The 13,915-nt window shown below is 33.1% G+C and overlaps 2 protein-coding genes across 5 annotated transcripts in view; one reads left to right on the forward strand and one right to left on the reverse strand.

Annotated features, from left to right (window-relative positions):
• The window catches only part of DNAI7 (dynein axonemal intermediate chain 7), a 96,178-nt gene extending 90,741 nt beyond the window's left edge, over positions 1–5,437 (forward strand). For all 4 annotated transcript variants that reach the window (XM_052001571.1, XM_052001575.1, XM_052001574.1 and 1 more), the window contains one exon: positions 4,689–5,437. In XM_052001571.1, coding sequence (XP_051857531.1) covers positions 4,689–4,964 — 276 coding nt within the window. In that variant the 3' untranslated portion in view covers positions 4,965–5,437. The remainder of the gene's footprint in view (positions 1–4,688) is intronic.
• The window catches only part of IRAG2 (inositol 1,4,5-triphosphate receptor associated 2), a 119,069-nt gene continuing 110,323 nt past the window's right edge, over positions 5,170–13,915 (reverse strand). The window contains exons 34-39 of the mRNA XM_051962424.1: positions 10,875–10,918; positions 8,166–8,228; positions 8,003–8,052; positions 7,660–7,761; positions 6,447–6,554; positions 5,170–5,707 (exon numbers count right to left, since the gene is read on the reverse strand). Coding sequence (XP_051818384.1) covers positions 5,464–5,707; positions 6,447–6,554; positions 7,660–7,761; positions 8,003–8,052; positions 8,166–8,228; positions 10,875–10,918 — 611 coding nt within the window. The 3' untranslated portion in view covers positions 5,170–5,463. The remainder of the gene's footprint in view (positions 5,708–6,446; positions 6,555–7,659; positions 7,762–8,002; positions 8,053–8,165; positions 8,229–10,874; positions 10,919–13,915) is intronic.

The raw sequence follows: 13,915 nt of genomic DNA on the forward strand, positions 1-13,915 counted from the left end.
CTAGAACAAGGATCCTCCTGGGACAACCTGAGAAAACCCCAAGAAATCCCCTCCCTCTTCTTGGGATTAATCAGTGAGAAATGCAAACACCTACTAGCAAACTCCACAGAAACACCAAGCAGGGAGCCCTCAGACTTGGGTTTGGCTGGAGCCTCAGCAGAATCCTCATAAACTTTCATCTCCCAGACATGAGGGGTGGTCTGAGTCTGAGAAGACTGAGTTAACCCCTACTGATCAGGTACACCAGATCCCACTGTGCTGCAGGGACAGAATCAGCACACCTGGTGAATGCAGAGATAGTGGGGCAGGGACACTGCTGGCTATGGGCACTTGCAGGAGGAAGGAGCTCTAGGTTTAAGGTTCCTGGTAGGAAGGGAGAGATGAAGTAAAGCCAGAAACACCATCCTTCTTGACTCCTATTCCTACCTCTACCCCAGAATCAGAGGTGCTTACGAATACTTCTCAATTAAAAAAAAAATGAACCAGTATTGAAGAAAGACCCAAGTATAGAAACTTATCTTGGGAATAAGGTTAATCTTCAGAGAAGGATACTGAAATTTTTAAAAAAAAGCCTTTTTCTGCCCCCAAGAGTTATGTTAAATGGCTCCCTGCCCAGGAAGAATTTATAAAAGAATTTTAAAAAGACTAAAAATCAAGTGAGAAAAATTTAGGGGAAAAAAGAATTATCTAAGAAAAACAAGATGATGATGAAAAAATTAACCAGTTAGAAAAGGAGATACAGAGTCTTAAAGAAGAAAATAATTCTTTGAAAATTAGAGTTGGGGCAAGGGGAAGCCAGTGAACTTATAAGAGGCCAAGAAATAACAAAAATATAAAGAATGAAAAAATTGAACAGAATATGAAACAGTTTATTAGAAAAACAACAGATCTAGCAGAGAAAAAATAAGAATAATTGAAAGCTGTGACCAAAAAAAGAACCTTGACACAATACAAGAAATGATTCAAGAAAATTGTCCTGGAGTGACTCTGGGAAAGTAGAAATAGAAAAAAAAAAAAAACAAATCCACTGATCACTATCTCAAAGAGAGCCTTTGTGGTAAACACATAAGAATATTATTGTCAAATTCCAAAGCCCCTAGACCAAAGAGAAAATTTTTGCAAGAAACAAGAAAAAAAATTCAAATGTTCTGGAGCTACAATTAGAATTGTAGAGGACTTATCAGCAGCAGTTAGAATAAAAGACTATATGTCCAGGAATCACATATACTGGCAATCAGAAGAACTAGACTTGTGGCCAAAAATATCATATCCAGCAAAATTATCCATATTTCTGAATGAAAAAAAAAGACATTCAATGAACTTGAGTATTTTCAGGGCTTTGTCTCAATCAAGCCTGAATGTAATAGAAAATTTAACATATAAGAGCCAATATTAAAGATTAATTTCAAAGAACTTAACATGGATAAATTGTTTTTTTATATGGAAATGTAGATTATATGTTTAAAATTGACATCAATAATTGGGTAGATCAAAAGAAAGATTAGGGCAGAATTGAGTTATGATCTGACTCTTTTTTTTTGAGAAAGCATTTTCAAAACATATTCACAGATAATTTTTCAACATTGATCTTGCATAGCCTTGTGTTTCAAATTCTCTCCTCCTTCCCCTCACTCCCTCCCATAAATGGCAAGTAATCCAATATATGTTATACATGTTAAAATATATGTTAAATCCAATATATGTAAACACAATTATCTTACTGAATAAGAAAAATCAGATCAAAAGGGAAAGAAAATGAATAAGAAAACAAAATGCAAGCGTACAACATAAAGAGTGAGAATGCTATGTTATGACCCACATTCAGTTCCCAGTTTTCTCTCTTTATTACAAGATCATTGGAACTGACCTCAATCATCTCATTGTTGGAAAGTCATGGCCATCAGAATTGATTCTATGGTTTGACTCCTAAGCAAAATTGAATAGGAGAAGGTTAAAATAGTAATTATGCTATCCAAATGAGTTGCAGAGGAAGAATAGATACAAAAGCATTAGGGCGGGGAAGAGAATTCGTAATTCTGAAAATCTACTCACATCAGGAATGGGTTAAATAGGCAATATTACATGTATACCATGAATGGTATAGCATCCTTTGAAACTATAAAGAAATAAGGGTGGAAAGAAAAGGATAAAGTGGGGTATAGAAGGATGTGTAGATTTATGGCAGTGAGACATAATGGGCAAGGGACAAATGGGGTGGAGGAGAGCAGCAAAGGATAAGGTGGGGTACAGAAGGGTGTTTACATGAACAGGAGTGAGATAAGGTTTGTAGATTAATGGGCATAAGATGAAGAGGGAAGTAAAAGGTGGGAGGACAAGATAAAGAAGAGATCTATGGGAGAATGAGAGTAAAGTAGAAGAGTAAAGTATTAGCAGGACTAGGAAATGAGATATACACAAACAGTACAATAAGGATCAACAGTAGAATTTATTGGGAAAATAAGTAGTTTTAGATATAAAATTAAAGATTCAATCAAGAGAGAAATCTACATTATATGTCAGCCATATTAATAATGTTTTAGATGCATGTTTACATATGGATAAATATATATGTATCTGAGTATATGTGGGTATGTATGTAAGTGTGTGTATAGATATATGTATGTGTATGGATGCATGGGTGGGTAGGAATATATATATACACACACACACATACATACATATGTGTTTATAAATATATCTGTGTATAACTATAGTTTGCTTGGGGGAAGTGAGGAGGATGAAGGGGGAAAAAGAATAAAGTAAAAATTACACAACAGAGAACAAATGAATAACTTACAAGGAAACAAAGATAGACAGTCATGAATATAATCTCTTCTATTATTATATATGCTTTCTTGAAATAGAAATTTTTTGTTATACATTGTATCTTCCCTGATGATATTCAATCTTTCTTTTTCTGTTTTTTCTTATTTTGTATTCAGTTTAATAAAAAAAATTAAAGCAATTGAGAAGAGTGTGGGGAAAGATGAGTTAGTTCCATTTTAGATGAGTTTGAGATGATAGAACATTTAGGCAGAGATGTTCAGCAAACAACTGATGGGACTAGAGTTAAAGAGAGATGAAGATGAATATATAGATTTTTTTTGGTTGTTGTTGTTGACCACATTTGGGGTTTTCTTGGAGAATACATTGGAGTATTTTGCCCTTTCTCCAGCTCATACTACAAATGGGAAAACTGAGGCAAATAGGATTAAGTGCCTTGTCCAAGGTCACACAGCTAGTACATGTCTAAGGCCAGATTTATACTTAAGAAGATGAGTATTCCTATCTTTAGGCCTGGCACTCTCTCCATTATGCCACCTAGCTGCTTCACATAGAGTAGTTATCTTTAGAAAAAATGAAAATTAACCAGTGGGGATAGATGAACTATATAAAATATAGCTAGAGAAGAAGCTTATGGTTCACCTACACTTAGGAGACAGGAGATAGATGATGATGAGTCAGAAGGAGGACTGGAAAAGTCAAATAGGAGAACCAGGGGAATTCTTGTATATTATTTAATCAAGGACACAGATTTTTAAGATTCTTAGGGGAGGAGGAAGAGCATCCCAGAGGAAGGGATGATTGAAAGTGCTAAAAGTAGTAGAACAGGTTAAGATGGTTTGAATATTAAGAAAAAGTGACAATGGGTTTAACAGTTGAGATTATTGGCAACTTTTGAGAGTACAGCTTCAGTGAAATAATGGTGGAGATGACATAATTATGAATGATGTTGAGCTTCTCAGTTATGACCTTAGCCACCTGGCTAAAGTTTAATGAAGGAGGGAATTGAGATTAAAATTACTAGGTTTGAGATGCAGGGTCTGGGATGGAAAGAAATACAGAACTCTTATAAAGAAAGGAAAGTAGTAACCTGATAGATTATTACCACTGGGTTCTTGACTAAGTAATATAAAGGATGAAATGAATATCAAAAAAAAATAAGGTTGCCAAGGAATGGCAGCAAAGGCAGCCAGTGCCTAGAAGTGGTCATTGGGAACACAGAATTTGTTTATTCTTCTTCCCAACCTACTCCATCAGGATGTGGGAGAGAAGGAATAGCCTCTTAAGGGAGAGGTGGGCAGGAGGGTCTTATTGCAGATAGCAAAAGTTTTTGAAGGGCCCAGAAACTAGAAGGGAAGTTAGTTTATAACAGAGAAGAAGGAATCTTTATGAACATTTTAGAAAGTGAAGTTTAACAAACTTAAAAGTGTCAATTTATCAAAAATTGAACTATGATAACTAAGAGATCCCAAGTGATAACAAACTCATTTTATTTAAAGGTACCTATGATGTCTGTGTTTTGTGTGTAGTGACTCCAGAATTGAGTCAACTAGATGCCTTTTATATATGAATGGCATAGATATGGTTGTGTTTTGTTCCTGTGAAAGAATTATAGGATGGATAAGCATTCTATCTTTTCAGAACTTCCTGGGAAAAAAACATCCCAGATTTTAATCCAAACTGAATGTTCATAATACCAAATTTACACCAGGAACATAAATAGTTTTGAGATTAGAATTCATAACTGGATAGTTAGAAAGTAGATAAATTTTTATTTTTGATGTACTTGGTACTTGGGCAAGTGTTAGTGAAGGGCCACATAATCCTCCATTATTGGGAAGTATAATAGTTTATTTAATTTTTTTTTAACTCTTAAGAATTCTTTGTTCTTTCATTTTTTCTAGGCGAGTGAATTTCTTGACAAAAGATATGTTGCAGAGAGCAAGTGGTTCCTTTTCATGTTTGATGGTGAAAGAGCACAAAAACTCAAGATTAATGAATACAGTGAGGAGTTTTCAGAAGAATTAGATGATGATACTGAATTTCATTCTACTCTTTATCACATGATCAAGGATTTTACTAGTGAGGCAGCACTGAAGAAAATCATGGACACAGACTACCTATTCATTGATGTTGTATGCAAACTTCTACTCTCCACTAGAGTGCTAACCTTTGCTTAATGCCTACACATTTGTTAAAATTTGGTGAATCAAGTACATTTGAAAAAAATCAGGTATTTATTCAGCTAAATATTGAAAAAGAAGTCTTAACTTAAATTTCCCATTAATGTTGTCTGCTTACCATTTTTACACTCAACTTTTATTTTTGAATAAAAGATTTGTAATAGAACATTTAGGCATGTTGAGAATTTTAACTACCATCGTATTAAAACTGTAATGATTCTTTATTTCCTTAACATTTCACAGTGGATAAAACAGTACAAACTTTCTTCACAAAGTTCACTAAAAATCACTGACTTCCTATGTACTTCAAGAAGACAACAATATTCATTAGCTTAGTTTCAGAAAATTATCAGGGACGTGAGAATAATAGAAACATTTCTAAAAGGTGGTGGTTTTCTATGTTTCACTTTTTATACTTTATATATACAACTTTCCAAATAAAATGATTGATTAATAGATTTAAAAATCAATGTGTAATTGCTGTTGCATGTTGCCACTATATTGGTGGGGGCCTCTTGTGTTGGAATTTGGAATAAGGCCATAAAGTTTGTTGGAGTGAAGTCCAGGAGCCCCCATTTTCTACAGGAGCAGCATCTACAGGCCTTTGGAAAAATCGGCCTGTAAGAAAACTCATAAAAGCTGCAAACAGTACAATAAGCACGACAGACATCCAGAGGGTTATATTTGTCTTTTGGAAGGAGGTCTTGAGATCACGTACCCAGGTTGCTCCTGTGTCATAACTACGAGGAAACGACAAATATAGGAAATGGATTATACCAGTGCATTGTATTAATGGTACTTTTGTTAAATATTTTAAATAGTTTTTGGTATACTTGTTCTCTCTAATCAACACTGCATCATGGCAACTAGCTACACATTATTTTGCTATCATCTGAAAATAACTTTAAATGAAATTTTTTCCATGAAGAAAATTAAACTGTTTCTACCTTCCACAAGTACAAAAGTACTACTATTAATAGCATATAATAGCTAGCATTTATATAGTGCCTTAAATTTGCAAAGAGATTTACATTTGGATGTGTTTATACATATATACACAAAAAACACATGTGTATATACTTAAGAATTTAAGAGATTTTTTAAAGCCTTGTTCTTGTAAAGCAAGGCTCTTCCCATCATGCCCTGCACACTCATGCTTATTATTTTATGTATCTATGTGATAACTATTATTCGAATTCTTTAAGATTCAAGCACTCATCTCACCCTTGACAATTTGAACTTTAGTAAAGTCACTTTGCATCATTATCATACAGTTCTGCTGATCAAAGCATCACTAAGGACTATGAGTCAAACCTAACTTTTTCTATTAACTAACCAGATTAATTTCAGAACTGTCTGATGTCTGTGTTGTGAAGTTGTCTGATTGAGGATATTAAGGTTAACACTCTCCTCCATCTTCCCCACCAGCCCTTCATATACACACATACAGAATTTACATCTTTAAAATACACAACTTACAGTGAAGAAACATCCCATCTGGATTGATTTTTCTTCTTTTCAGAAAGGCTTAACTTTCTTGTTTCCTCTAAAACTTCCTCAGCAGGTGGTTCTGATTCTTCTTTATCTCTTTAAATAAGTCAATTTTAATATTTAAAACTATAAAAAATCATCATGTAAAATGAAAATAACATCAAATTACAGCAAGGTATTTAATTTTTTTTGGAAAATATTATTATAAAATTTTTCTAACAAATATCTAATTTTATTCATTTGACTTTAAAAATCTTTGAGAATATGTTTTGGTTATACCCACTCAAAAAGCATGATTTACAGAATCAAAAGACCTCATTAATTTGAAATATTTAAAATATTTTCAATAACTTGAGCAGAAAAAAGATTATATGGATACACTGGTAATTTTAAATAATGATAATGGATATAATCTTCTGGGAAAGAAAAAGTGAAACAAAACAATATACAATATTTACAAAGTGTTTTAGGTGGCAAAGTTCTTGCCTCACAAACCCAAGAAATAAATACATACTTAAAGTTGTTACCATCAACTATTTTCTAGATCAAGAAATTATGACTCATAAAGTTTAAGTGACTTGACCATACCCTCACAATTAGTGTTACTTGAACTAGAACTTGAATCCAGATCATCTAGATTGAAGACCACTGTTCTTTTCATGAAACCATGCTATTAAATAAATAAGGGTTGTTTTCTATTGACCAGTTTTGAACTAGCAACTTGCATTCAAAGTGAAAGTTGTCATTTCATTAAGCTAATAATTACTAAAGAGTTTTTAAAAAAATCATTTCATTATATTCACTGAGTAGTATCTCTATTTCAATTTTTCAAAGTCTTTGTGAGCAATACAGAATAATAATGCTATCATGTATTGTTGTACTTAACATTTTCCTTTTGGTCAGAGCTGTCCCTAAGGAATCTATAATGAATTTTCTTTTGGTTAGTTTTTAAATGAAAATAAGATCTAAAGTCAAAGCCAATTACATTACTCTGAATTTCTCAAGGAGCACAAATAATATGGCTTTTTGTTTACATATGCTCTTACACTGCAAATCTGCATTACGTTTGCAAATCCCCCAACCAAGATTATTGAAAGATATTAACTTCATAATCTGGTTTTTAGTGTAGTTTAAAATATATATTTTAATGTTGAAGGGGTTATGTACACTTTCAGTAGCCAGATCAATAGGTTTCACTCACTTTGAATCATGTTTCTCTCCCTCATCATCAGCCCAAGAATATGTACTACTGAAGTGCTGAAGTGATGGTCGGTGTTCACTTTGCTTTGATCCCAAAATACGCCTGAATAAAAAAAAATATATAGCTCATTTAAATTCACTGTAAATAATTATATAACCCTTATTTAATATAAAACCAAAGGAAGACCTAACACATTTTATTCATGGACAAACCAAGTTTTTATACTGATTAACTTTGCAAAAATTATGTAACAATTAAATGTTATATTTATTTCAGATACAAAAATTTCTCTATTAAAAGGAGGCATAAATTTCCCAGATAGTGAACAAAGCCATAAACTTACCAACTACTTGATCTCCTACTGAAGCGGTCATTTTTTTCAATTCCTGACATCTTTGGTCATTGAAGTTTTAAAAGAAAAATTAGAATGTAAATTTTGTGAGTTTCCATTTTTCCTATCTGAAAACTTTTGCTTTTGAAAAAGAAATTTTAGGAATTTTTTTTACCAAACTTGTATTTCCAAAATTCCTGGGTAAGGTTGCAATGCTGACTCTTCGAAGAGAAGATGGCTAGAAATACAAATACAAATACACAGAGACACATGTACAAATGATTATGGTTTTTTGACAAATGAAAATTATAAGATTGTATGATGCATCTTAATGATCTGCAGAGATTATTGAGATGAGTGAGGTATATTTCCATTTGCGAAATTATTTCAGAGGAAAGTCTCATTTCAAGCTGAAATAGAAAACAAAACCTGAGTGTTTGCTATAATGAAGTCTCAAACTTACCAATTTTTATAGAGTAACATCTACATAGAGATGAATGTTACATACAGTATACTGATAGGAGAAATCTTTTGGAGCAGTCCTCAAAAGAAAATTTCCACATTTGTTCTCTGCAGCAAACATATTTTAAATATTTGAAGTCACAGAGGAGACTGTAGAATAGAGAATCCTACAAGTCTTAAAATCTGGGCAATTTGGATTTGATGTTTTAAGGGTAAGTGGTATATGTAAGTTTTATTCAGATATGTTTTATCCATTAAGGAAATTCAACAATCATTAAGTGTCTAGAGTACAGGAGAGATTTAATGTAAAGGAAATGTGATACTCTGAGTCTACAGAGGAAGGAATGAAAACATGTACAAACATAATACAAAATAAAATAGAACAAATATATCAGAGTCACAGTTCTATGGAGGGAAATAACATGATTTGATAGAACAAGAAAAACTTCATGGAAAAGGTGACATTCTTAACTTAGTACCTATATCACAGAGCTATTGTATCAAATGAGATAATACACAGAAAGCTCTTTCATTCTTAATGTGTTATGCAAATGCTAGCTATTATTTAATGATTATAGTATTGACAACATAAAGCATGTGTTCTCCAACTTATGAAAAAGAATCCAGCTGAATGAGCCTAGTTCATAATTTTTAATTTAAGAAACCAAATATCTACAATAAGGATTCATGAAATAAGAAAAAGGGATTTGGGGAGAGGGAACAGTTTCACAATGCTATAAAACTCATTAATGCTTTCCTCTTAACTCTATGAAGTAGGTAATGAAAATATGTTTATATTTGAGTAAACTGATGCTCAAGTAAATTAACCTCCCCAAAGTAATATAACATGTGTTGGAAATGATATTTTAAGTTTCTGACTTTTAAGTCTAGGACTTGTTCTACTACACCAAGTTATCTGTACAACACTGCAAAAGAAATTCCAGCACAGGGGGGAGTTTGAATTAATATCAATAAGTATTCTGATACTACAAACCATTAAGAATAGAGACTAAGGACCAGAAGCAGATATTATCTGGCTTTAAATAAGCCCAACCTTTTAAAGTCATACTATTAATATTCAATTAACTTTAACATAGGAATAAGAGAGAATGATTATCCCCATCCCACATACATGGATTTTTTTTTTTTTAACTAATGTGAACAGTAAATTTCCAAAATTGTAAATTTAATTTTATCATTTATTTTAATTTAAATTCTTTTTTTTTTGTTTTACTATGTTCCAAATCCATATAGTTAGTTTAAAAAGAAACATTCAACTTTGCAAATATTAGTCAGTTTTTAGGTAAATAGAAATATGTAAAGATTTTATAATTTTGATTTTTGTTTTGTTACTCTGAATTTTGAAAAAATAATTTGTGAAAAAAATTCTAGTTGTGAAAACATTATCTGAAATGTTTTTAGATGTCTAGGTAAAATGTTTAGGTTCATATTTTTCCAAAAGAGATCTTCTCCTGTGAAATACTTTAACTCAAGCTTCATTGAATCAAGATACATGAAATAGGTATGAGGTATACTTATAAAATAAGAAGAGTGATATTTCATGTGTGGCTATCTTTGTTTATAAGTATATTTTATCATTTAAGAGCTTAGTAGACCTTAACAATAACAGAATTTCTTTGATTATCACTTTTTTGTGTGTACCTGTTTTTTTGTTTTTTTGGATGACTTGATATCTTTTGGGTTTGGATTTTGTTTTTTTCATTCATTTGTTTTTGTTCCTAAACTCTGACTTGCATAGTTTAGGGTCTTCCCTGGTATGGAATCTCTCTCCACTAATTCAGATTATTCATTTATCTTTAACTTTTACAGAGATACTTAGGAGCACTTTTGAGCTTAAAAGACTCAACTATGTTTATGTAGCTTTTATGTGCCAATGACAAGACCTACAATCCAATTTTCTGACTCCAAGGCCAATCCCTTCTTCCATTGTACATTTTAAACACAAGATGTTCTGCTCTATGTAAAATAAGACATGTCCTCTAAAAGTAATGTTTAGGTAAAAATGTAATGATAATTTTAATACTCAGTGAAATCATTAGCATAATCTTACTGTGAATAATTTTGTGAAACAAATAATTCCATAATTTTCCTAGCATCAGGGTATGCTGAAAAGAGGAATAGATTGGGAGTCAGAAGACCTAAGGCTCTTTTACAAACTGATGTATGACCCTAAGCAAATTACCTAACTTTTCTGGCTCTTTTTTGATAAAATAAAAGTATTCAACTACACAACCTACAAGGTCTCCTTCAATTTTAAAATTCAAATAAACTATACTTTTATTCAATGCAGATTTTTATGTAATAGATAAGATTAAAAAGATTAAAAGAGGACACTATGGAATAAATAGGAAGATAATAGATATCCCAAAAATGCTTGGAAATTTCATACAGCTTTAATTACCTTAGAATTTAGAGATGCTGAACGCTTTTTAATTTGAGTGTCATCTGAAAGGAAAAGCACACATATTACTGAAGTTATATATACCCTTTATATTAAAGTAATGTTTTTCAAATTTGATCAATTCCAGAAGGTTCAAATGTCAATTCTTTTGGAAAAAAAGAATGTCAGTAAATTCATTCATGAAAGATTAAAAAATAATCAAGATCTAAAAATGTACTCTAATTCAATGGCTTTTTAAAATTTCCTATCTAAGATCACTGGGAAAAGAGAAAAATATACCTTTTGAAATAACAAAGTATTTGAAAAATCTAGTAATGCAACTGGTAATAAGACATGGGAATATTATAAATCGAACTATAAAACATTCTTTACAAAAATAGAAATAATTGGAGATAATTTGTTCATGATTGGGCCATGCAAATATAAATGGCATTACTAGCAAAATAGATTTGTATCATATGAATCAAGTTACCTAAAAATAAGAAAATTCATCTGATCAAGAATTTCCATGGAGTTAATAGGAAAAGGGGAGGAGGATTAACAGGCAAAGATCTCAAAAAAAATTGCAAAGTAATAGTCCAATCTACTTGGTTGTTAAAAAATGTAAAAGTTGATTAATAGAATAGATTAGGCACACAAAACTCAGAAATCTTATCTAATTGCCAAATCTAAAGATTCCAACTTGTGTAAGACTTCTATTAGATAAAAACTTCTGGGAAATTAGAAAGTAAAAATTAGATATAAATCATTATCTTATAACTTCCATATAGATATAATACCTAAATATAAAAGGTTACATAAAACAGAGGAGCATGGAAAGAAATGCCATTAACAATTATGAAGAGTTTTTGTTTAAATGAGAATAAATAAAAGAGGATAAAATGTGTACTTTTGATTATATAAGATTGTAAAGGTCTGAAACTCTTGAGTTCATGCACTGAGGTTCAGGCAACCGAGCACTTAAGACTAATTACTTATTGGACAATACTCTATTAGAATATGGTTGAAAAATGACCTGCCCCACTATTATGTGCTGGCTCGATCTGTTGGTGTAGACAGAGAATTGTAAGTGGGATTAGAGGGTGGAGTAAGAGAAGCGAGAGTTACTTTTTGGCTGTGGAGAGAGAGAGAAAGAAGGTGTAGAGATTCCTGTGTCCATTCCTCTGACTGCTACCCCAAAAGACCAAGAATAAAGATCAAGGGCTTTTGCTTATCTCAACTCCAGCTGATTCTAAAGTATTCAGGATGCTAACTTGGTTTTCAGATTTGGTGCTCAACATGGGACCAAGCACCCTACTTTCACTGAAGAAGGAAAGAAATTGGGTGAGTATTTTAATAAACAGGGCTTGTTAAGAGACAAACAGTGGTAAGGGCTAAACTAGTAAAATTTTCTAGCTGAAATGGGGCAGATGTTAGGAAAAGAGTTTCCCTCAGTCCCACCCCCATCCCCACTAGGGAGCGCTAAGAAAGCATACTTAAGTTGATCAAGGGACAAGGCTTAATTGTAACTTGGGAACAGATTGCTAGACTCTTGGGTACATCAGAACATAGGTCCCCTTGGTTCTTAGAATAAGAAGAAATAGGACTAGATAATTGGAAGCTGGTAGAAGATCAATTATGTGAATACTACAGTGATAAAGGTCCTTATTCAATTTCCAAGGAAACATTCTATATATGTAACATAATACAATTGGCCTAAAAGAATCCTGCAAGTTATAGAAAAAAGAAAAGTTTTAGGAACAGCTAGATGAGGAAGTGTGAGGAAAAAGAGGAGGACAAAGAAAAGTTTAATGACCATATCACCAGAGGGCATGAGGAGTTAAGTGAGGTTCAAGGGTGTGGTGATTCTCTCTTTCACCAGGCAGCTACAACCCTGCTTAAGGAGCAGATAATTGACATGCCCCCATCAATTCCACCTTCTGGGATAGAGGGAGGAGAAGAAGTGGGAGGGGCAGTGATACTCCCAACAATCACCCCCTCCTATGACTAGATTACAAAAGGCACTATTTAAAGCCACTGTGATTCAACAGTTTAACTTTTCAGGTCAAGAAAGTAGAAGATACACTCCTTTTGATATAGAAATCCTCGAAGACCTAAAAAAGGCTTGCACTCTTTATGGGGCTACATCAGCTTATGTTAAGATGTTATTACAGAATTTGGCTTTTGAAGTCTTAACCCCTAGTGACTGGAAATCATGCTTAGAACCTGGACAAAACTTGTTGTGGCTTTCTGAATATAGTGAACTGTGTAGGATACAAGCCCAACAAAATAGGCAAACTGGAGTTAATACTCTAATCACCTGTGACCCACTAACAGATGTAGGTTCTTATGCAGAAATTTCAGTACAAATTAATTACTCCATAGCAGCATATGAGCAAATTGCTGCTGCTGCTATCAAAGCATGGGCTTTTCTCCCCAATAATAATGACAAGGATCAGATCTTCACAAAAATTGCACAAAAATTTGCTGACTTTGTGGGACATTTCTAGACAGCTGTCATACAAATTAATGGTGAAAATGCAGTAATAGACATTATGATAAGGTAACTTGCTAAGAAGGAAAATGCTAATGAGGTTTGCAGAAGAATTATACTAGGACTGAGCAAGGATGCTCCTTTAGAGGAGATCATGATGCTGTGCCACAGTGGGCACAAATGCCTTTTATAGCCAGGCTATGATGCAGACTTCCCAAGATCCCAACATGGAAAGACAGGGTCCCTTTTGACAAGGGACTTCCAGAGAGACTCGTCAATGCTTTCAATGTGGTAAAGTAGGGCATCTGAAAGCTCAATGTTGAATGAGAATGAGAATGAGAAAGCAGGGTGGGAGAACAAGACCCAATACCCCATGTCCAAAATGCAACAGAGGCTTCCATTGGGCCTCAGAATGTAGACTGATTCAAGGAAATGGGATGAGGGGTCCAGCTCCCGGGCCCCAGGCAAAAAACACTTGGGGCATGGTGGCAGCTGATGCTACGCCCAGAGAGTGCCTAGAAGTCCAGTATCCAGACATGACCAATCAGCCAGGAAGCCATCTGATGTA

This window comes from Antechinus flavipes, chromosome 5, assembly GCF_016432865.1.
Source record: "Antechinus flavipes isolate AdamAnt ecotype Samford, QLD, Australia chromosome 5, AdamAnt_v2, whole genome shotgun sequence".
Taxonomy (NCBI): Eukaryota; Metazoa; Chordata; class Mammalia; order Dasyuromorphia; family Dasyuridae; genus Antechinus; species Antechinus flavipes.